Consider the following 10,873-nt stretch of genomic DNA (forward strand, 5'->3'; position numbering starts at 1 on the left):
CCATCGTAAAGGATGATGCTCGTCAGCTCTTTGTGTTGGCTGGAGCAGCAGAAGAAGGGTTTATGACTTCAGAGCTTGCAGGAGTTATCAAGAGGCTGTGGAAGGACACCGGGGTTCAGGCCTGTTTCAACAGATCTCGGGAGTACCAGCTCAATGACTCTGCTGCCTAGTAAGTACAGGGGACACACAAGGTTCTCTCTGCCTTCTAGCTAGGAGCTAAAGCACTGTGAGGTGTCAGGTTTTGACAAGTTCTGCTCCCACATAGATGGAAACCACAGAAGTATCCTGGACAAAGATAGTGTCTGCTTGGGACAAAATGCTGCAGCAAAGCTTTGAGGTTGGAAAGGAAAAGTGTAGTGTAATTATGAACTTGTCATGTTCTGACCATGTGTTTCCCTCCCTTAAAGAAGACAAAGATTGATTTAAGATGCTTTAATAGGTTATCTATTACAGAAGCATGACTAAAGTACCTTTTTAGTATTTGAATGTGTCCAAAAAAATGTGATTGCATGATCTGTATCTGTATTACCAAGGATACTATCTTTTTTGCATAATAGAGTTTTTTCCTGTTTCAACATTGCTATGTTTTCATTGTTAATTAATACTGTCTATTGGAAATGTGTTGAGCCAAGAAGCAATTAAAATGTATCTTTTATGCTAGGGCACTTAAGTAAGAAAATAAAACATTAAGGAACTAGGAAGGCAAAAGTAAGATGGTGTGGCAATAAGTAATGGCAAGTCAGTCAAGGAAAGGAGTCCACTGAAGGAAATGTAAGATGTTAGAGTGGCAATAGCAGTGATAGTGCCTTGTAGTGCCATTTTTTATGATTCTGAAGTATTTTGTAGTACTTGAAGCTGTTTCTCAGTTGTATAAACTTTTTTCCATATGAGCACTTCATTTGGGGATTCACGTACTCTCCTGTGCTAACCTTCTGTGGTCTGTTTTGTTGTGTTAGACAACTGTGACTCAAGTTTCTTAAGAAAACTGTTCTTCTGGCCATATAAATGTATCTGTAAAATTGTTAACATCTTGTTACACAGAAAATAGAATACAATGCCTTCCCTATTTACTGTGGGAAAAGTACAAGTAAGAGCTGTATAGTTTTTTATAGAAAAACTGGACTTGGCCTACATTGCAAGGAGTTTGGCAATGAAAGCATACTAATTCTAAAAAATACATGCAATTAGGAATTTTCAATAGAAAGTTAATTGTCATGTATTAGGCCCTTTCTTAGACACATTAATTCTGGCCAAAACACTGAGTTATTCTTTTCATATCTGTTATCAAGTAGAGTGATTTTGGGCTTTGTTTGTGGTTCAAAGTAATCTGCAGTTCAGTAGCTTGCAAAGATGAAGACGTTCTAATTAGAGCCAATAACATGGATGTTTATGGAGCCATGTTTGCATGTAGGACTTTCTAAAGAAGAATTCTTTGTAATGGAATAAATTACTAAAGTTTCCTTTCATCTTGGGTGAAATCTCATTGTGTCTCAAAAGCTTATTTTGAAAAACCTTGGTAATTTGAGTAGACTACTGTGTCTTGTTTCACAGAGAAAACTCTTTTATAAAATTCAAGGACAGTGTAATAAATGGACTTAAAACTTATGTAATTCTTTGTAATTATTTTGTTGCTGTTTTTATGAATAACTGAAAGCAGTGTTTATTTTTACCTTTAGTTACTTGAATGACTTGGACAGGATAGCACAAACCAGCTACATTCCAACTCAACAGGATGTTCTCAGGACTAGAGTGAAAACTACAGGAATAGTGGAAACTCACTTTACTTTCAAGGATCTTCATTTTAAGTATGTAAATCATGCTGCATGGTTATCTTCCATCAAAGTTCAGTAAAATAATGGAATATGGCATTCAATGGTGTAATGTAACAAATTTGTCTAACCACAAGCTTGATTATTTCCCTTCACTTTTTATGGAAAAGAAAAACAACTTGTGCTTGACTCAATTTTCTGAAGGCATGTGAGAGTTGTTGGAGCTCCAATAATGTTTTTGTCATTTTGAAAATGTTTTGCAAGGATACTTTTGATATAAATTAAATCTCAGAACAAAATATTGCATTTTCTGCCATGTTAAATAGCTGTTCTATTGGATTCTTGTTTTAAATTCTGTTGGAGAACTGGAAGCTTGTAAGAGTTTCCTGGTGTTGTATGAAAGAGTAAATCCATTTTCCAAAAGAGGTGAACTCAAATATGTCCTATACTCTAAGGCAGTATTTTAGAAATGAAGGAATGAGAATGTAACTTAGGTTTCTGCGGTGCAAGATTTAGAAAATAATGGTAGTATTCTGAGCATTTTATGTCTAAACACACAGAATCAGAGAATGGTTTGGGTTGGAAGGGACCTTAAAGATTGTTTAGTTCTAACCCTGCTGCAGTGGGCAGGGATACCCTCCATTAGACCAGGTTGCTCAAAGCTCCATCCAGCCTGGCCTTGGACACTTTCAGGGATGGGGCATCCATAACTTCCCTGGACAGCTTGTTCCAGTGCCTCACCACCCTCTAATAATGGATTTCCTCCTAATACCTCATCTAAACCTACTCTCTTTCACTTTGAACTCATTCCCCCTTGTCCTCTCACAAAATGCTCTTGGAAAAAGTTTGCCCTGATGCATGTGCAGCATTCAAGGTGAAAACACATGATAGTGTCAACCATCAATGTACTCTACCTCCTACTGATGAGGAAGGATGAGAAGAAAACTCAGTAAAAGACACTTTAAATATGGATTTAGATTCTGCAGAAATTGTTCAGCATGTCTGTATTATATATTTGTTTAGTATCTTTGTAGAAATTTTTTCTATGGTAATGCATGGCAAATACTGAAATATGGATACTTCAGGACTGTGAAAAATCTTTTTGTTTTAGGGTTTAAGAATATAAAATTTGTATTAATCCACAAACAAATAGCTGATAAATATAAAATTTGTATTAATCCACAAACAAATAGCTGATAAATGGTGTAATGAATCTCTTGCAAACCTAAGAAGAGTAGTCCTTAGCCAAGCCTGAAGAGAGAACTTTACTGTCTCAGGAGCTCTCCAGCTTCTCACTTACTTTACATGTTTACATGTTTCTTGTTCCCTACTGTAGATGGGTCCAGTCTTTACAGATTATTGGGGCTGTCACAAGGACCATATGGTTACACTTCTGCAGAATGTGTCTTTGAGCCAGGCCTGTGGAATTGTTTAGCTGCAATGTTGTACATTCAAACATCTGTACCTGTGCCTTAGGCAATAGGCTTAATGAGTTATTGGGAGGGCGTGCAGTACACTCTTACATAACCTTGAAATGAACTTTTAAGATCATCCAAACACATGGAAGGCTTGATTATACTAAGACAAGGGTACATAAGTATGACTAGCTGCACAGAATCAATTTCTTTCCTCTTCTGCTCTTTGTGTTTATTTTCCTGCAGGTTGGGCCTCAATTCAGCCTTCTCTATAAAGCAATTAACATAGTTTTGATTATTGATTCAATCTGAATTGCAAATAGCAAGTCATCTTCTTCCTGTTTTATAGTCTAATCCAAAAGTTGAGTCTGATTATTTACTAGTTCTGTTTTCAAAGAACACTTTTTTTGTAGAAGTGTTAATTCTTACGGAAAATCAGGTCTCAGTATAAAGTTACAAAGCATAGCATTAGAATTAACAGAAGTAATTACTAAATTCATTATTAAGATACAGTACAAAGCACAGTATTAAGTACAATATATATTCTATGGGTACAGCCATTGCTAGTTATTTGAGAACTGAGTAGTAGGTGGCTGGCTCACACTTGTATAGAGTGATATCCAAAGACCTCCCTTCAAAGATTTTTCTGAAGGTAAGGAGCACCTCTAAGGAATCCTTTTTTCAGCAGGAATTATCTTTCAAGTGTTTTTGACATGGCATTATCTCAATGTAGAACCTTAAAACAGCAGTGAGAGTTGTCACTTCTGCAGTTTTTCCAAGTATAAGACCTTGTTAGAGGTTACAGTGTTTCTGACAGTTTTCCATGAGAAAGCAAAGGGGTTTTTTTTCTTCTAATTTGTTTCCTTCTCCACTTACTTTTACTGTGGGTTTTTTTTCAAATTAAAACCTAGCAACTTGGAACACTTGAAGATATCTAAAAATAACAACTGTAATTGAATCCCTTCAAGTGCAATTCACAGTGTTTCTGCAGTGCACTAACATTAAATCAGTTGGGTTTTTACCTGCTCTGTACTTGCAACCTTACAACTCATGGAAAACAGAAAAGGGGGCTAATAAAAAACACAAGTCAGCTTCAGTAAGTGTCATATGTGAGACTTAATTGCATTTCAAAAAATGCATTTATTGTTGGAAAATGAAGGGTTTTTTACTATATAATGCTTATTTTGTCTTCTAAGATAATCTCTTAAAAATATCCCATATAAATATAGCCAGTTGAAGAACAGATTTAAGTTGTAATTTGACTTAGAAGAGAGAGGAGCTAAAATTCACCAGGATGTTATTGATCAGTATCTTTTATTATGGTAGACTTTTTAGTAAAGCTAACTGTATATTTTTATTTTATACAGATTACAATTAACTTTGTTAATGAAGTATAGTATTGTAAATAGTTAATTTTGTTTGTCTTTCATCTCATACTTTCTCATGTTCTCTAAAATGTATAGGAAGGCTTTCAAAGCTTTATTAAAATTGAGGTGTATACTGAGAAAATGTAAGATACAGGGCTTTTTGCCTTCTTTTTAAGATGTTGTTCTCAGACTTAGACAGCTGATAATTCCAGATGTTGTTGGTTAATATTCAGAAAGCTAAAAATTCCAAAGTTCATTCTCCTTTCTGCTTCTGTTTTGCAGAATGTTTGATGTTGGAGGCCAAAGATCAGAGCGGAAGAAGTGGATTCATTGTTTTGAGGGTGTTACAGCAATTATTTTTTGTGTGGCACTGAGTGATTATGACTTGGTCTTGGCTGAAGACGAGGAAATGGCAAGTACTATAATGCTGAAGAAGGGAATAGTTGTTGCAGAGAAGCTAACCTTTGAAGGAAAGCTATAAATGGGTCTTTTGAAGTATTACTGCTTTGTAAGATGTATGGGGTTTGTGCAAAACGTCTCAGAAATGGTGAGAGAATTCATGCTTTTGGGTTCCAAAGTATTTCCTCACATTCTCATAAGGAATACTAAGAGATAAGTATTCATGTAACTTTTCATGTTTTAAAGGAAGCATAAATTAATGAAGATACATTGTCAGTAATACACATTTTATTCTCTTTATGGAAGCTAGAACTATATAGTAAGAAATTTTTTTTACTTATCTGTATCTGCTTTGCCACATTTTGTTTTCCTTTCCTTCCTCAGTCTTCAGTTTTTGTTTCTTTCTAACTGTGTTTCTCCAATCTCTTGTCTTAGTTGCAGAAATCTTTCTCTTCTTTTTCCTTTCCAACACCCTCGGCTCCTTTCTCCTCTTTCAAGAGTTTACTCCTTCCGTGTCACTGTGCACAGGGTGCATTTTACTCTTGAGTGGTCTGAAGTGATGCTTACCTCTGTATGTGAATCATTAACAGACTCTTGTGCTCTTCCTTGTGTTCTGCAACTTTCTATAAAATATAATTTGGGGAGGAAAGAGAAATAAGAAAACCTTTCAAGTCAAATATAGTGTCAAAGAAGGTCGTAGCTAGCATCCTGCTACTTAAATGACTGGAACTTGGCCAAAGTACTTACATGTTGGATAATTTTTCTACAGAGTTAAATATTATGGTAAGAGTTAAAATACCTGCTTACTTGATTCTCTAGCTTTGTAGAACTTTCTTCCTTAGTCTGGAATATCAGCTAGGTGCAGAATTTATTTTCAATTTCCAGAAGATCTAATCAGTGTTAAGACAAATACAGGTAACTCAGCAATTCCTGTAAAATATCTGTACTGCAAAATGTCAAAACACACAAAACATTTATGAAATATTGAAAATTTAAACCTGGAAATGAGAGAAAAGTAGTTGCTTAAACCCTGCTTGTGGAAGTGATCTTTGTGGTAGTCTTGGCTTCTCTGTATTTCCTTGCAGTAAAATATGATTTAGTTTGCTAAAAACTTAGTTTTGTAACTGGTTCATTTGTAAGCAGTTAAAAATATGTATCCTTATTTTACTACTGAAGTCTGATAAAATAGAAAGTGATGGCTTTTTTTTTTCACTTACAGAATCGGATGCATGAGAGCATGAAATTGTTTGACAGTATTTGCAACAATAAATGGTTCACAGACACTTCTATTATTCTATTCCTGAACAAGAAAGATCTTTTTGAAGAAAAAATCAAAAGAAGTCCTCTCACTATTTGCTACCCTGAATATGCAGGTATTGGAGGGGTGGAGATGTCAAGGTTTTGTTTTGTTTTTTTTTTTTTTTTTTTTTGTTAAATACCTAATTTTCCATGCACAGATCATGAGGAGTTGTATAACTTCAGGCATCTAAAATATTTATATGACCTAAAATTTAGGTGGGGGTTCTTTTGATGGGTTACAAATAAACAGTGCTTAAGTCTTTTAAACCAGGTGAAATATGGTGGTCCACTGATAGCATTTACATGTTACTGCTGCAACTGTTCAGGCTCATTTATTTAGCCAGTTATTTCTAAGAAAATAACAAACTGCTTTTGTATTTTGATATAAGTAGGAATTCCTGAGATACATGAGAAGTTTTTGGACAGGGAGTATACATACATTTTGACATTGTAGCTTATTCAGGAAATACACAGCAAAAGAGCATTTATTCATTTAGCAAGCCTTAGCATTTTTATGTATCACTTTCATTGTAACTTCAACCAGAAAATAGCATGTTGGAAGTAAAAAGCTTGGGAGAAATTTGTATGCCAGGTGTTTGTAACTGAGTGTGAGAAAACCCCAAAGCTTTTAAAAACATAAAAATTTAAAGCAAGTAACTTAAATGAAGGAGACAAAATGTCCTAAACTAGGAAAGTGATGGTTCGTTAATGACTTGTTCCTCTGGCACTGGAGTAAATAGAAAGACTATTCCTGCACCTGGAACTGAATTGAGTGCTAAGTTTTTGTTATTACAAATGCATCCAAAAGGTCTCCTTTCAAGGTTTTATTAATGGTATCTTAAAGCAATAGCTGTGGAATTTCTCCTCTTCAGGTTTAGATTAACTGTTTCCAAAGAACCCCTTCCTTCAAAGATAGTGTGCATCTTCTTCCTCTGTTGGAAATCTGCTTACTGAGCAATTTTCTTCTTCTAGGGTCAAACACTTATGAAGAAGCAGCTGCTTACATTCAGTGTCAGTTTGAAGATCTGAACAAGAGGAAAGACACAAAAGAAATCTACACTCACTTCACGTGTGCCACAGACACAAAAAATGTGCAGTTTGTTTTTGATGCTGTAACTGATGTCATTATTAAAAATAACCTTAAGGACTGTGGCCTCTTCTGAGAACAGACAAAAGGTTGTTAAATGGTAAATTACATGCCTGAAAACAGGACTTAAACATTTGGAATATGCCCACGCTGTGTAAAACCTGCATAGATATACTTAATTCTCTTTTATTTTATTTTTAGGTTTGGAGATAGACTTCGCACAATTCTAATCTGATTCTTTTCAAGGTGAAAGAAGTACAAAATGCATTGTGCTCAATGATAGATCAGTACTGTACTTGCCTGTTTTAACAGCTTTATTTATGTTTGTCTTGTAAATTTAAGTAATTAGTTAACACTGAGATGTCAGTTGATTGTATGTAAACTTACAGTTGTAGTAATGTATTTGTATAAACGTTGAACGGAATATTTTAGTAACTTCTTGTCCTCTAAAACATTCCTCTAAAATTTCCATGTTTTATGAAGATACTCTTAGAGGAGACAGACACTTTTTGCCTTTGGATTATTTAAACATCTTGTAAAATTAAATTTTCTTTTCATCTTAAGGGTGCATGCTGCCTTATTCTTTACTTTTGTTGGTAATATTGTATATGGCGTTAGCTTTTTTGATACTTAATCAGCCTCATAACACTTTCTCAGACTTTAAGAAACATAACCAATAAACTTATTTTTTGCCTTAAGTTTTGAAAAAAAATCTTTTTATAAATTTAGGATAAACACAAAGATTATTTTAAAATTTAAATGAAATCCACAGTTTATGAAATCCAGTCTTGCAGTTTTTGCAGTGGAAATGTGGCAACACTGGGAAGTTGTTGTTTGAGGGTCAGCTACAACTGAAGCTGATGGAAATGCAAAAAGGAAGTTGTTAAAACTATTCATATCAATAAAAAATTATACTGTGGTCTTTACTCAGTGGAAATGGAAAAATTACCTTTGGGGTGTTTTAAATAGACAGCAAAGGCTGGACTTCAGAGTAATGTTTTTTCTGCTTACTTTAAACATAAATTCATGTTCTCCTTAAATTTTTTGCTCTTTTCTGGTAATAAAACTAGTTGGATAACTTAATAACCATAGAAAGATTGTGTTCTCCCACAAGACAAGGGGGCTTCACAGATTAAAGCAAATTCCTGTTGCATATAGCAAGATTCTTCAATGCTTTGGGTAGGATGTTTTAGTGAGTTAGAAGTGCTGATTTTTTGATTTCTTCTTTAATTATAGCCTCAGAATTTCTTATAAGTTAAGGATGATTTTCTTCTGGTTATGCTTTCATTATGTGATTTGCTGTCTTGAGTACCTATCATCCATTGCCTTAGGGATAGTGCCAAAACTGATTTTTTTAATACAGTTTTTAAAAGGAATAAGCTTCTAAATGTAAATAAGTTGATGGTTGTCTTAAATGTATGTTGTCATCTAGAAAACACAAACATACCAAACCTGGAGATAAAATTTTCTATAATTGTTAAAATATTTCAGGCAGCTACAGTACACCGTAAGTTCTTTGAGAAGTAAATAAGTCTTGGAGCCTGTGGCTATTTTTCTATATTATCTTAGCATTTCTGTTCTTAGAATGTTCAAAATATTGAAGTCATTGTTCTGTTGTTTAAATTTTGATTGTGTATGTGTTTAAGTTAGGCCTCTGCTTGAGTAAAACTTACCTGCCCTTCTCATTCTTTAATGCTTTCTTTGTTAGGTCCAGAATTGCTAAATGCATTTTAAGTGAAAGATTAGAAAGGAGATAAGTTATTGCTGGAGGTTGTTAAATATGTTGATACATTATGAGCTCTTTCAGCAGTTATGGTAAGCAATCTGTATATCCTGGGCTGCTTTTAAGTGTGCTTTATGGTTTTGGATATGATTTTAAATCTCACTGAACTACTTTGTGGAATTGTATTTACACCTACGTTCCAGCTGGTTTTTGTACTTAATGTAAAACAAAAATTGGGATTAATCAAATAAATCTAAATTTTGTGCCTTGCTTGAAAGAAATGTTTTTCATTAAGTGTGCTGATGGAAATCTTTTTGCATCCATTCTGTGGAGGTAACTAGGTAGTAAAAATGAGAAGATAGAAAGTCAAGAGTAAATGTAAAAACCTTTGTGTTAGAAGCATTAGGCTTTTTTATTAATTAATATTTTTTTTCTTAGCACCTTCAGTTGGAGAATTTTTGGAATTTTCTAACTAGTGGTTTATCAAGTATTCTTATATTAGCACAGAACAAAATTGCGAACTAATTTTCCTTGCTAGTCCACAGATAAGCTTGTTTTTACTGACCTGATGCATAGTCAGCAGGGATGTTTCCCTGTAGAGATGCTGCACTGGTAGGTCAATCTTTGTCCAGAGATAAAGTTGTCAGCCTAGGCCTCTTCTCTAGGAAACGCTCCAAGAAGATTTCCGTGCAGTTGTGGTGGGAGCCACACACTTGGTTTTCACTGCAGCTGTAGTAAGGCTCCACATCTCTGTTCCATCAGGAGCCTGCTTCTCTGTGAGAGCACTGCAGAGAATGGAGGAAATGCTGCAGGTACACCACTGTCTAAGGAGGACAGTCTTGGCCCTCAGCAGCCTGAGCTCTGCTCTCTTCCATTCCCCATTCCTCTGATTTTGTCATGCAGAGTGTGCAGGCAAACTGCTTTCTGTAGCATGACACAAAGAAGCTCTCTCTATTACCTAAGAAATTCCTTCAGAATATTGTAAATGTACTATATGTAAAAAAACCAGACCTTTGTGGAGACTTCTCCAGCCCCATGGTCTTATGCATGGCTGTGTGGTTGAAGTCTCTCAGTAAAATGCAGCTGTCATTAAACATGTAGTTATTTTTAAGAGGCTTAACACTGTGGAAGGGTGGTTTGGAAAATTAGCTGTTTGGCTTCATTATGCCACCTATGGAATCTGGAGGTTAATTTGGTGTTAAATGTAGTAATCTCTCATTAAGTAAAACAAGGTCGAGGATCACAGCATGGGAACAGTGTAGATTTTCTGGATTGCTGTTTCTGGTTCCGTGTAGGCAATTAGCAGCTTCATGATTTAAAGTCTACATTAAACCTTAGGGAGCAAAAGAGATCCATCTCCAGCATGCTGAACAGCATGGTGGCTGGTGTGCATTCAGAACTGGGGAGAATTAAAGGATAATTGTCTGTTTCAAATCAAGCAAAAAGGAAACCCTGCCAAGATACTGGCTATCCTACTGTGTGAATGTGTCTTGAAGTTGTTATACTTCATATTAGTAGCTAAGATCCTGTGGGTCAAAGAGTAATGCCAGGGTTGTAAGCTTCAAAGCCTTGACTATACTTAATTTTTAAAAAAGTGTAGAAGGTGCAACAAGAGTCTTTAAGCACCTCAGCCTTGAATAATTCATAGCCTGTGGAAATGCACTCACGGTCCATGAATGTGGAACATGAGACTGGTAAAAGTGGAGCTTAATCAGTCATGGACTATAAGCAGTGCTTGTAGTTTTTGCAAAACTGTTGAGTTTTTATACTCTAATGAACAGTAATATTGAAAATTCAGTTGCATAGGTGCAAGA

At 35.1% G+C, this 10,873-nt stretch overlaps 1 protein-coding gene across 2 annotated transcripts in view; it reads left to right on the plus strand.

Moving 5' to 3' along the window:
- The window catches only part of GNAI1 (G protein subunit alpha i1), a 33,438-nt gene extending 24,098 nt beyond the window's left edge, over positions 1 to 9,340 (plus strand). Inside the window, exons 4-9 of one of the 2 annotated variants that reach the window (XM_058022763.1) lie at positions 12 to 169; positions 1,677 to 1,805; positions 4,834 to 4,963; positions 6,170 to 6,323; positions 7,222 to 7,436; positions 7,538 to 9,340. In XM_058022763.1, coding sequence (XP_057878746.1) covers positions 12 to 169; positions 1,677 to 1,805; positions 4,834 to 4,963; positions 6,170 to 6,323; positions 7,222 to 7,412 — 762 coding nt within the window. In that variant the 3' untranslated portion in view covers positions 7,413 to 7,436; positions 7,538 to 9,340. Of the gene's footprint in view, positions 1 to 11; positions 170 to 1,676; positions 1,806 to 4,833; positions 4,964 to 6,169; positions 6,324 to 7,221 lie in introns of both variants that reach the window. The other variant, XM_058022762.1, reaches the window with a different exon arrangement.
- Positions 9,341 to 10,873: the final 1,533 nt, after the last annotated feature.

The sequence above is a fragment of the Melospiza georgiana genome, chromosome 4 (genome assembly GCF_028018845.1).
Source record: "Melospiza georgiana isolate bMelGeo1 chromosome 4, bMelGeo1.pri, whole genome shotgun sequence".
Classification (NCBI taxonomy): domain Eukaryota; kingdom Metazoa; phylum Chordata; class Aves; order Passeriformes; family Passerellidae; genus Melospiza; species Melospiza georgiana.